The sequence below is a fragment of the Macaca mulatta genome, chromosome 11, assembly GCF_049350105.2.
Source record: "Macaca mulatta isolate MMU2019108-1 chromosome 11, T2T-MMU8v2.0, whole genome shotgun sequence".
NCBI classification, from domain to species: domain Eukaryota; kingdom Metazoa; phylum Chordata; class Mammalia; order Primates; family Cercopithecidae; genus Macaca; species Macaca mulatta.
Window position 1 is genome coordinate 95,809,390 of NC_133416.1, and position 13,791 is coordinate 95,823,180.

General features: G+C 38.5%; 1 protein-coding gene across 4 annotated transcripts in view; it reads right to left on the reverse strand.

The window, feature by feature from the left end:
* Positions 1–13,790, reverse strand: part of KITLG (KIT ligand) — an 87,672-nt gene extending 73,882 nt beyond the window's left edge. For 3 of the 4 annotated variants that reach the window (XM_077953220.1, XM_015152437.3, XM_015152436.3), the window contains exon 1: positions 13,583–13,790. In XM_077953220.1, coding sequence (XP_077809346.1) covers positions 13,583–13,597 — 15 coding nt within the window. In that variant the 5' untranslated portion in view covers positions 13,598–13,790. Of the gene's footprint in view, positions 1–13,464 lie in introns of all 4 variants that reach the window. The other variant, XM_077953221.1, reaches the window with a different exon arrangement.
* Position 13,791: the final 1 nt, after the last annotated feature.

Genomic DNA, 13,791 nt, shown 5'->3' on the forward strand with positions numbered 1-13,791 from the left:
GGGACCTTGGAGACCAAGTGCAGCAATATAGGTATGTCATTGTACATAGTTAGGTGACGCTGGAATGAAACTTACCACTCAGGGAGTGGTGGAGATAAGCAACAGCCAAACCACAGAGGACCTTGTATAGCGTGCTGAGGGTTTGGACTTTATCCTGAGGGTAATGTAAAGTCAGTAGAGGATTTTAGCCAGGGTAATGACACAGTCAGACTTCTGTTAATAACTCTAGATTGTGTGCATTAGAGAGAACCTTTAAAATTATAGGATCTACCCCCACATTTTGATGGCTAACAAAATGGACATCCTGAAAGCCTCATAGAAATACAGTACTACATACATGAATTTAGGATATGGATCTCCTGTGCTGTCAGCAAGTTCTTCTTCTGACTTTCCTGTACTACCCCTCAAATGGTAGGACACAAATCATCAGGGAAAAGTGCAAAAGGAATTCCTTGTTAAATCTAATTCCGTTTCTAAGCAATTCACAAAAATAACACTTGTCAATGTTTCTACTACATTCTCCTTTGGGCCTTAAAAGCGAGGACTTTAATATATATATACTTTTTTTTCTTTTTCAATATCTAAAAGAGATTTTTGCATTTTCGTCTTGGTTCAAACTGTTGTGTTAGATCCCACTGTGAACTGAACCCAAAATTACTTCCCACATTTCTGGCTTGCTAAATTACTCACTGTGGTATCCATAATCAAAGATTCAATCAATAAACTTCCAGAAAACCTTTGGAAACAAACTTTGGATTACAAAAGAGTTAGAAAACAGGAGCTGTTTTCTCTCTTTCACAAGTGTTTTGAACAAATCAGCACTCCATCAAAAAGAACATAACAGTTTAATGTTCTGTCAAAGAATGGAATGCTTGTTTACCTGAAGTAATGGACTGATAAAAGTAACTTGCGTCTGTCTTGATTGATACAAAACTTACTCAAAGATGCATCTGGACAACCAAGCCCTTAAACTAAACAGAACCACTGACAAGAAAATAAAACCTGAATTCATAAAGGAAACATTTCCAAACTGTTGATTCTATACAGTTATTAAATTCAACACATGCAAAAAAAAGTAAAATAAAATAAAAACAACAAATAAACAACCTTCGAATGCAAAACTGCATTTTATCTGAAAGGAGTTAACATTTACCGAGGTTTTCTGGTACCTGTCCTGGTGCCCTTCTTACACATTAGCCCATTTAATCCTCACAGCCACCTTAGGAGTTAGACATTATTATAAACCTCATTTTACAAGTGAGAAAATCAGAATGTTATCAGAAGACTCAAGTGACTCAAAGTCATACAGTTTGAAGAGATGATTCCAGATTTATGAGTCTCCAAAGCTATTCATGATCATACTATACAAAAAGTAATTTGAGGCTCATTTTAGAAGCCATTAATAAACTAAAGTTTTCGTGTATTTGGAAACTTTAAATTTTTTATTGCTCAAGGCTGAGAACAATACAACAACACTAGGCCTCTCAATGGACAGTATAGTATGTAGAACACTGCTCAATTAATTACTCTCTTGACTTTCACAAGTTGTGAGGTCACCAACATGTGTCAACATCCTTACAGACACAGAGCAGACAGTCTAATACATACTGATGTGTCTGCTGGCATAATCCATTCCCTAAAGCTTACAGATACAGTTTACTGAGTATCACTTCTGGGTCAGACAATTTCCACATATTATCTCATTCATTTATTTATTTTTATTTTTTTATTTATAATTTATTTTTTTGAGACAAGGTCTCACTATGTTGCCCAGGCTATTCTTGAATTCCTGGGCTCAAGCAATCCTCCTGCCTCCGTCTTCCAAAGTGTTTGGATTGCAGGCATATGCCACCCTGCCCAGACTATAATCTAATTTAATTATTGTGTTCTTCCAACTATGTACTATTACCCCTAAGACCGCATTACACCAATGAGGATATTGGGGACTAAGGGAAGGAAATAAATATCAGGCTGTAATCATAATAGTAGAGATAAGATTTAAACCTCATTCTGTCTAACTCCAAACCCCATGCTTCTTCCAGTCTGCACAAGGCCAATGAGCCAAACACTTTGAGAAATAAAATTTACTGCTTAAAAGTAGAGCAGGGAAAAGTGTTAATTCTGAAAAACATTGTTTTCTAATAGTACAATTATTGGAGTGATTGTGATTTGTGATTACAAATTAGGTATATAACATTATTTCTAGGTTTTAAAAAAAAGGAAGGGAAAGAACAAGGAAAGAAGGGAGAAAAAAAAGAGGAAGCAATAGAAGGAAGCTGCAAAGTACTATTCTTCCATTTTACAGAAGGTTAAGAGAAGGTTAAGGAAAGATAAATAAATAGCCTAAGATCCCATGTCAAGCTAGAGTCAAGAGCCAGAGGTAAAATCTATGTGCTTTTCACACAAAAGCCATGTAATTTCCATTGTCTTTTGACAAGTGGCTATATTTTTATGGATGCTGAAAATGACCTCACTCATATAGGGAAAAGTAGGAAATCACTCACTTATTCAAAATAGGAATGACTCATGTTCTGTTCCCCTAATTCCAGGTAAAGCAAAGAGCTTGGGAATGCGAGCTCTGAATCCAAATCTGGTTCACAAGCCAGCCACCACATATTGGTGCTGTGATCTTGGGCACATGATAGAAAGAAGTAACTTTGGTCTAGGTAAACTCTTTTGTGATTCTAAATATACGCATTTTTTCTTTTTCAGTTTTTGTTTTTAAAAAAGAATAAAAACAGCTACGTTACTCAGGACAAAAGTGAATTTGAGGCTGGAATTACTTGGATAAATTGCTTCAACTTTCCCTTTCACTCTGGTAGTGGAGATTTTGCAGTTAAAGTCACTTTCCTGAAGAAAGGAGTCATCACTGTTGATAAGCATTACATTACCATTTGTTTAATGGTAATAGCAAGAGTAAATGTTTATTTAGTATTTTCTTGGTGTCCAGCACTGGACTAAGTGCTTTTTTGTGGATTATTTCATTTTATCCTTATAACCACCTATGAGAAATATACCGTTGCTCATTCTGTTTGGCAGATGGGGAAATTGAAGCTAAGAGATTTTCGTTCTTAGGCAACCAAAGCAGACCATCTGACTGCAGAGTTTGGTTAAGTACATCTCTGTTCTGTGGTCTCCTTCACCTGCGTTGAGATGATGCCAGGACTTTTTAGCCAACACTTTCATTTGTACTAAACTGCTATTGAGTAAGTTACAAGGTGATGCTGCTGATAAGGATGTGCTGACAATCACCCAAACCTGCGATATTAATGCAGAAAATATTGGGTTTTTTTTTTTTACTATTAATGCAGTTGGATTGATAAGAAATGAACAAAACAAAGGCCACAATATAAAAGGCTGGTAGCTTTAAAACCCAGACATAAGCGACATTATTATCAAATAGTTTTCTAATATGATCGCAGACATTTAAAACCATCTTCCAAAACAGCATGTAAAGAGGGTCAGAGCAAATTGATAAAAGTAATTTCTGAAGTAGCTTTCCATTCCAAGAAGTTATTCTGAAACACAACTTGAAAATATTTTAAAATCTGCCCTCTGCCAACAAAGTACCACTTTATTTGAAAGACAGAAAGCTTTCTGGCAATGAAGTAATTCCTAATTCCATAAAGTAAGAGGACATCTTTAGAGTTTACAATGAGCTTCCCTCACAACAGTCCAATGAGTCAGGCAAGGGGTTTCCTTTGACTGCTGGGGAGATGGGTGGGAGAGCCTGATGAGGAAACCCAAGCTCCCTGACTTGTGGGAGTGTTGCTCATATACAACCATTTACACTTCTGGTAAGTACTGAGGAGTGTGGGGTCAGAAGCAACACATCACTCAACCAGAGGACTCGGCTTTGCCTGCTCTCAGTCTTTCTGGTGTAAGGTTAAAATGCATCTTCATCTCCACACATAAATTTGAAAAAACAAAAAAACAAAGAAGTTCAAGCCTTACAGTTTGTATGTGTATGCATGAGTGTCTATATTGGTGCATTATATTGTAGTGATTAGAAGGAATCTGGCCTTTAGATTTAAATAGGCTCGGCTTCAAATCCAAGCTCTTCCACTTACTTGCACTTTTTAAATGCTCATTTTGGGCAAGTTTTCGTAATCTCTCTGAACTTCAGGTTTTTTTTTTTCTTTGTTAAAAAAATGATGCCAAATAATAATATGTACTTTACAACATTTTGCTACAATCAAATGAGATACACTTGTGCAGTTTGTGGCATGGTGCTTCACCCATGGGGAGTAATTCACAGTTATTAATTATTAATTTGTCTTAATATTTCCTTATTTGGTAAGCTCTTCTTTTACTTCTTAAACAGCTTGTCTTTGGCCTACTTTGTATAGCTATTTCCTTTGAACAGAAAGGGAAGAAAAGTAAAGGAGATAAAATTGGGAAAACTTTAAAAAATTTGCTAAGGGTGTTTATGAGTGTTAAATAAGATAGATAATGTATAAAAAAGAGAGTTAAGCTATTAGTCTTTAAGGATTGGTTTTAATTTTTTTTTATTTATGAAAGTCCTATAGCCAAAGCCAGGAATTACTAACACCGAAGTTATGTCTTACAGCATACAGATTTGTATAATGCTCTGTGTGATTTACTATTCTTTTAGAGAAGGAAACGATGACCTATTAAGTAAGTGCCAGTTGCTGTGATGTTAGACAGTCCATCTCTTTTAATTATCACATCAATACTACTCCTAGGTGGTTACTTCTGTGCCCATTTTAAATACTGAGAAAGTGAAGTTCAAAGAGAAAAACTTACTGGGGCTGGTAAGTGGCAGAACCAATACTACATTTGATCTATACCCATTCAAACCTTTGCTATTCTCTCACACGTCATCTCCAGTTTCACTAAGTAAATGATGTTACACATTCACTGAAAATGCTGTAAAACAGCGAACAAAGTAGCTTTGCCAGCCATGCACCAAACACATTTGTGTGTATAATAGACCTAGCACACTTGTTAAAATTTTGCCATTTAAAAAAAAAAGGCTTTTAAAAAATGTATCAGTATCTAACAACCTGAATGAGGTCTCCATTCATTTCACAACATTCCAAGTGTATTTACTGAGCAGCTGGCAGGAGCCACTCTTTGAGGCAACTGCAATCATGAAATTTTTGTTGTCCAAATTCTATTACTGGCAGCCGTTTTGAAGATCTGAGTTGCATTTGTTTTTGATTCAATGTTCATATAAACAGAATACATATCTTTGAGGTATTAAGCTACACTAATGTGCTGTGGTTAATGCCAGCTGAGTCTCTTTTGCAATAAACGCCTGGGACTGGCAGGAGAGAGACCTTGTCTTAGTTTCCCTATCTGTGAAATGGGGTTTTAAAAAATAATAACTACCTCTCACCGGAAAAGTGCTATGAATTAATTAATCTTGGAACTGTTTTCTACTAAGTGGCCATTTTGGCATGATCTATTATCAGGATGGTCTGATTTTATAATACAATGATAGAAGCTATTTAAAATGGCTACACATTTAAATGCCAAACACCTGACACATAGCACAGTAAATTTCATCTCTTCAAGTTGAATCATGATGTGTGACATTTGTACAGAAGTGCAAACAATAAATGGTCAAATCAGTCTTGGATTTAAAAGTCTAATTACTGAAAAATATAAATAAATAAATGCAAAGTACTTAGAACAGGTCCTTACACTGTGAGCATTATATAAGGATTTGCTAGTATTATTAGAAGCTACTTATAATTTTAAATTAAAATTCTCTACAGTCAAATGTGTATCTGTATATGAAATAAATCAAGCAAGCTTAATGCCTATATATATATTCTTTTCTTAAACACTCTAGTTTCAAATAAAAAAAAAAGGTACATTATTTTTCAAGTATTATTAAAGCATAGAGTACTGTGGCTTCAGTACATTACAAATAGGAATTAAAGTTTTAAAAACACTTTTCTGGTCAGGGGCTAAGAATAAATATAAACACGTACATATATATATACATATATATAATTTGTTACAAAGATAGTGGAAGAATTATGTATGCCCTATTTTGTAGTTCAGTGCTTTTCTACATAGAATTAATGTCATCCAAATAGTAAAAACATTATGCTAATAACTTCCTCTGCATTTTTCATGAGTGTTGCCTAATCCCTTTATTATCCCCTCATTTTGTTTAGTTCCCACTTTGGACCACCTGGAATTAGAAAGCACCAGCCATTCTCCTGTACTGTGATAATGTATCTTTCAAACAGCAGAATGCCATATGTGTTAAGGTCAGTCCTCTGACTAACACAGCACATCAAAGATTTCTGACTAGGGCCCACTGAATACAGCAGTTTTCTAAAGTTGCCAGAAATCCAAACGAAAGCAATCACAGAGCTTTTGGTTGTTCATCAAAAAAGGAAATCCCTAATGTGTTAACTATTTCAGAAGCATTAAATTGTACTTTTACACGAACCATAAATAATGATGTATGACTGCTCAGTATGACTGCTGAGGTCTGTTTTGCAATCCTTGGGTTTTCTAGATCATGTTAGAAACAATTTTATATGAGAACATCTCTACCCTCCCTTCTCCCCACTCCTCCATCTCAAGTTCTGCAGTGAATATAAATTTTAACAGCCAGTACATCCATATGGATACCACATCCCAGGAGGGTGACAAGGTCTTTATAACAAAGCACGCTTTCTCTGTGACACTCTTCTTGGAAGTCAAGGAATCTGTGTGTTTTCCCAAGGCAGTTGTTTGGGAGGGCACTGAGAAAGGAACTCCAAGTAAACAGTAGAAAACTCAGCACTGTAGGGCCCTAAGAGGTTCCTTCGCAACAGACCACCGCTATTCAGTTGTATTCCTCAGAGGCAACCTGGTTCACTGCCACTCAAATACTCACATTTAGGTGAAACAAGCCAATAATGAGATGCGATTCAGCCCTGGAGCAGAGGGAAGACACTGAAAGGTCCTCTGCTTTAGGGATTTTATGTCAAGGTGAAAAAGAGGGAAAAGTTCTAAGCACTCACCGGGCTTATGTTCAGCAGATGAACTTTTGCTCCTGAAAAAGCAACACATATGAGCATACAAGACAAACACAACACCCCCCCTCCAAGCTGTGCTCTTTCCTCCCAGGTTTGCACAGGGATGCAGTTATGCAGTGGGGATGCCCCTTCTGCAAAGGTGAACAAGGCTTGCTTTTTCGAGTGAGCACTGATGAGTTTGCAGTGGTCCTTTCATGTCCTTTTACATGGTCACCCCAAAGAGCAAAGGCATTCTTTGTGAGCAACAGACAAATTTTGAGCTGCTGTCTGTGTACCTGGAACACAGAAAAGGCTACCTAATTGGCCTGCTCCCTCCCAATTTACCATGTTCTAATCAGCAGCACTCAAGAGCTCCGGGACAACAGCTACAGGCACAAAGTCAAGTGCTGAATTCCTGCATCCAAATATACTAATGATAGCCATTGCTCCTTTTTGTTGTTGTTGCTAATTTTCTAGACTATTGCCTCAATTCTAAACTTCGTTTTAGTGAATAGCTCAGTGGGTAATACCAGTGATTAGAGAAGAGCATTATCTTCATTGTTATGGCCCTGTTTTCTGAGAAATGTGTGTTCTCCTAGCTGGAGGAGGGTCCAGCTGATCTCGGAATATTTTCATGTCAACAAGAAAAGACTGCCATAGCTTCTGACTCCAAAAAACAAAAGGCTGCTGTTGCTGCTAGCTACTGGGTTTGCTCCAGCTCAGGTAAGCAAGCAAGGATGGTACTGGACCCAGACAAAAGCCAGCTAGGGAGAGACTTGGCATAGTATCATCTGCAGGAACCGCCTTTCCCTGAGGCTCCCTCCTCTTTCCACCTCTGTGTCTCCAGTTGCAGCCTCTCATCTTCACTATCTTCTCAGGATTAACTCTTGGGCATGATTCAGAGATGCTAAGACTGGGAGACTAGCCCAAGGTCACACACCTTGAGGCAGAGCAAAGGGTAGGATCAGTTCCTCTGATTCTCCCCTCAGGGCTCTTTCTATTACATCATCAGATCCCTTCTTGGTTTTCTTTCTCCATTTCAACTCCATGCACGTAGGTACTGGAAGTTAAATGGACAGAAAAAACAGGCAAATACAGGGAAGCATTCCCCCTTTGTAAGCTTATCTCCTCTGGTTAGCTGACTTTGTCTTAGAATTCTTTTTCATAGAACTTAAAAATTTAGAAGAGAGAAAGTAAAGATCCTCTTTAACTATGGATTTTGCCAAAACAGGAAAGTGTAAATACCATTCTTTCCATACAGAAATATCAAGTAGTAGGTGAAATGGATAAAAGTAGAACAGTCTAAATTTAAATCTCCTTCATTTCTATCCATTGGCTTATTCATAATCATAAAACAATGGTTATAATGTGTATTCACACTGAAGCAATGGCTACATAAATCTGAGAACTGAAGGAAGCTTAAATGCCATCTGGTTCAAATCTCTATTTTACTAGTACTTTAGAAATAGAGAATTTTAGAACCAGAAGGCACTTAGAAATCACCTAGTCTCACTTACTCATTTTACAGTTGAGCAAACTAAGATCTGGAGTTCAAATAATTTCCCAAATTACTACTACTTAGTATCCAGGTTAATAAAAGAAATCAGTCTCCTAATACCCAAGCCAAAGGGGCAGCCTAGAAAAATAGTAAAATGTAGCCAACGGACAAAGACAGGTAATAAAGAACAGTCTTCCTTTAGATGGCACACATTATTATTTTAAAGAAAGAACCATGAGCCTCAACTATGAGAAAATCACTCCCCCACCTCTTTTTTCTATAGAGAAAGAAATAGGTAGAGATGGGATCATGACAATTCTCTTAAACTCCCAGCCCCTGTAAATAGTTTTTAGTATACTCGTAATTAAGTGAAAAGGCAAACACATCTTGCTGCATCTATAAATCAGAAAGGCTACAGTCAATGGTTTCTACAAAACAGAGCCTATAAAAAACCAACCCTGAGAGTAGCATATATTATAAAAGTATCTTGGTGTTCCCTCAATTTGTTTTGTAAATTGTTCTGGCTACACATATGACTAAAACCAAGAACAGTCTCTTGCAGCTGCTCATGATTTATCTGCTAGAAAGAAAGATAAAAGATCACTCCTCAGAGATTTATATCCAAATGTCTTGCCCTAATTTACAAAAGGGAACATTAAGATAATCCAGAAAAGAAAAAATAAAAATCCCAAACTAGCATAATGAAAAAAAAAGTCACTGCACGTTGCCTGGTAAAGACAACAAAGACACCCCACAGAAACGAATGCATGGTCTCACTCAGAAAAGCAAGTGCGAGAACATTAGGGATGGGAAACTGACCAAGTCTCTTTGTCCAAAATAAAATAAAATAAAATAAAACAAAATAATTCCTTAGAATCATAGAAGGAGAACTTAGAAAGCAAGAATGTAGAAACATGAAACTGAGTCAGCGATAATGATTTCCATTTTCCATTTGTATTTTCTACTCTAATTATCTCATTCATTTGCACTTTAAAAGAAAAACCTTCAAAAACGTAGCACCTCTTATACCCACATATCACCTTTGTCTTCACATATTCCTGGATTGATGTGTGTTAAGTATAGTCTATAATTAAGATATTAGCCTATTAATATAGATATTAGTCTATCATGGGAGTCACCAAATCGACAGATGTAGATTTAGGAAAACTTGGTCTCTGTGCTTGGTTCATTAGGCATCATTTAACTGCAATAAGTCAGTTTTTCTCTCGCTTGTAAAAGTAGGCCAGCAGGCACTCTCTTCTGAGGAACAGTAAATTCAAACTGTACATATAGTAAGCTACCATGCTGGTATAAAGACACATATAAAATTTCATTTAGTCCATAAAGCCATCATGTGAGAAAAATCTTTATAACTTTTATTATCATCACACTGATTACAAAAAACAAAAGTCCCCAAAAGTTTAACAAACATTTGCCTAAGGTCATTTGTCTCATGAGTAGTACAACAGGAATTAGAATCTAAGTCTTCAGAAGCTAGAGCCTAGAATCCTTCCATCAACCATATTGTAGGTGTTTCTCAGACATGGAAAGCGAAGGCCACACGTAGTGGGATTTGCCAATCCATGTAAAAAACCTCCAATATCCAGACTTGCTATTTGAGTGGGAAACTTTTATGTGATTTATGGTGATAGAAACATTTCCATCACCTATTATTAAAGAACAAATGTGACCCAGAATTTGCTCTCTTCAAATCAGCGGTTTGATGTAAATAAAATTTAGCAATTTTAATTGGTTTGGCCCAGGCTTTCAGATTTCCATATGGTTATTTTCCTTGTTTTATGTTAAATGTAATCAACTTAGCACTTAGGTTTTAAAGTCTTGGCAGAATGTATCAATTAAAAGCTACATAAATTAGAATTATTCAAAGCATACATTCCAAATTGAGTGATCTTAAGGACAAGACTAAAAAAATGCTCTTTTCATAAATATGTTAATTTTCTTCTACAAAGTAAACTTGCATCGTCACCCACATGACAAACTTCATGCAGACATAAAAGAGAGATTTTCTTTGGAGTAGTGAAAACTAGCATTCTATTTGCTTATTCTCTGAGAGTTAGTATGCCTAAAATGGCCTTTTTACATTGTTTGCAAGATCAATGTTTCTTATCTCAGTATTTCTGAAATTGACAGCAGTTATGACACTTCTTACAAACCATCCCCAAACTAAAACGTAAGCAGAACACTGATAAATGTAACACCAGGTACATTAAGCTGATGGTACTTTTAACCAAATCTTAATCAGTGTTGCAAAATATGGTGCCTTGATTGTAGTCTAAAATGGTGTATCAGAATATTATGTTTAAAAAATAGTTACACATTGAAAGAGACATTTTTCTAAGCCCAAGCCACAATTACCTCTAGAAACTGTAAAACCACACAATCTGAATAAAATAAAATCAAACAGAAATCTGAAAAACTCAAAAGACATTCATTTCTGTAGAACTGTGATTAAATGTATTGTCACAATTGCTCCTCATGGCTATTGCCTGTGTCATTATATTCAAAATACTGAAGTGAACCACACATGCTAAATGAATGAATCATTCATCAAACCCCAAGTGGTTGTTGATGGAATTTTCACACTTATTTAGCTTGACTGAAAGGCCAGAATACCTGGAGCCTCCATGATTCTTGCAGAGCTGCGTGATTCAAATTAAAGTCCATTTTAAAATATTAGTTTTTTTTATATGTAGGAGAGTACAGAACCAGCTGCTTTATAATAGAACCATGGTATTGATGCCATGTTTATAAATGACTATTTAGTAAATATTAATACATACTCTTCCCTGGTGAGGATAACATTAGATTCAGAACAATCGATCCTACTTCTTAGTTTACAATTTACGTAGGCTACTTTCTATCCATGCAGCATTGCACAGAAAATGTCTTTTTAACTTTGGATTAGAAAATTTAACAATATGAAAGAAGATTTAATCCCCGCCCCCCATGTCTGCAGATTATTTTATTGATTTTGGGCTATTTCCAGTGTCCCCATTTTCAGTGACTGTGGAATTGCTAGAAGTATTCTTAAAGAAAACCTTGAAGGTCATTAGATCCTAGGCAATGAATGCCTTCATTCAACAAGGGCACTGCCCTCCTTTGCCTGCAAGGCGTTTAACATCAGTAAGTTCCCCCAAAGGGCCTGCACTTTAACTTGTGTGATGTGTGACCGAACAGGTCACATATCTAAAATACTTAGCTTTCTCAAATGTCTCTGGTCGGCAGCACTGAGTCACTTAATGCCACAGCCACAATGTTTCAGACTAGATTGACCTCTTTCTAGTTTTCAATGGAATTATTCCATGTAATCCGATTTACACAGCCATTTAATCAAAGCGAGAAAGGAGATTACAGAGCTCACATTTGTTTTGCAAAGCAAGGGTGCAAGGATCTTCAATCCTACTGCCTCTCAGAGTGTCTTGATAGTACATCCCCTGGCTTTGGAGTGTTGGACATTACCCTTATCTGTCTCTTGTGTTCTTCTTTAAATAGGAAGGTTTAGGCTCTTTTCCTGAACTAGGAGGTAGCAGCTTCTTCCCCCAGATCTCACCACTACCATTCATGGGAGCAGATGCTACTACAAAAAGGAATAGGTCTCTACCCTTCTTGTAATTCCGCAGAAAGCTCGTCTAAATCAAGAGATTACAATAAAACTTTTCTTTTGCAAGCATCTGTAACATTTGCATTTCGACAGCACTCTGTGGTGATTCCAGGTGTGGCGCTCAATGCCTTGCCTGAAAGCTAACCAGCTTGCAAGAGAGGGGAGAGGCACATGGCTTCTTTTCTCTTAGAGAGTGCTCTAGAGACTACGTAAGCCTGTTTCAGCCAGGCAATGTCCCTTTTCCCTGCCTTTTACCACATCGATACAAGGGGCTAGAGTCTTGCAACTTTCTTCCCAACGTGTACATTTGCAGGCCTAGATATCTGTTTAAAACATGATGCTAAGCAGGCCATTTGATAAAGCATTTTGAGCACATTGATGCCTTCAACCTAAACCAACGATGTGTACAAACACCCTGATTTCCTTTTTCCCCACCATTTCCACCCCTTCCACACATTTCAGGAACTGCAATCTCCGACAGAACCTCTGGGGGGTGAAAGGGCAACCCTTACCCAACCCGCGGCAGACAACACATAACAATTTCTAAGGGGGAGAAGTGAGAGCAGGTAAGAATCAACAATGGTGAAGAGAACTGTGGATAGGATAGGGGGCACCGTGGCGGCCCTTTCTAAAGGACGAACCAGGTATTTTCTTCAAAAAAAAAAAAAAAAAAAACACCACTAAAAAAAATCTAATTGTCCCCCGGGGCAGCGCTTTACCCACAGTGCTTTATGTATAACGCAGAATTTAGCAGCACTAGGAATTATCTCAATCACTATCATTTAGAGGTGCCTATTTTATAAAGAGCCTTTATCCCTGCTGAAATGGGAAAAGGTGCATGCATTGTGGAGGTACTACAGCTCTTTAGAGCCCATACAGAGCCGCAAACTAGGCAGACACCGCCGAGAGCCAAGTTTCCCGGGCGGGCCGGGCAGGTACCTGCCCCGCCGAGAGCTGCAGCTTAGGAGCTCCCCGTTGGCTTCGCTCCCCCGGCTGCACCCGCGTCCGTGCCGCTCCCGGTGACCGGCGCCCACCTCGGGGCTACGCAAATAAATCTGAGAGAGAGAGCCAGCGAGGGTGGCGCGTGGGGTGCTGTTTCATAATCTCCCAGAATCCACGGGAAAACCGTCTCCTATGCAAAGACATGCTTTCCCGTGATAACTTAAAATTCCACGGCCCAAAAGCCAATCTTTCCACCAGACGGGAATTGCGGTTTCCGACTGACAGCTCAAAACTTAACTGCGGAATCTCCAAACTTGACACCGGCTCCCTCTCAGCACTCCCAATCCTTTTCTCCCTGGCTCAGCGGGCTCGGGATCGTACACCACGCCGGCCTCCCCCTCACCCTCTTGGCTCACCCGGCAGGTACGGCCCTGCACGCCCCAGCTGCAGGTCCCAAGGCGCGCCGGCTTCCCCGGGGCACCGGGCACGATTTTTCTTGGCGAGCCTGGGAGCTCCCGGGCGCGCCCTACTCACTTGTGTCTTCTTCATAAGGAAAGGCAGCGCTGCGATCCAGCACAAGCAGTGGTGTGGCGACTCCGTTTAGCTGTTCTGGAGCTCCAGCATATTGCACGAACAGCGGCGGCAGATAGTCCACGCATTGGGTAGCCCGAGCGCAGCGCCCTCTCTACTGTCCGTGCTTCTTGCGGCGCTTCTAGTCTCGGCGCGAGGCGGCGAGCGAAGCC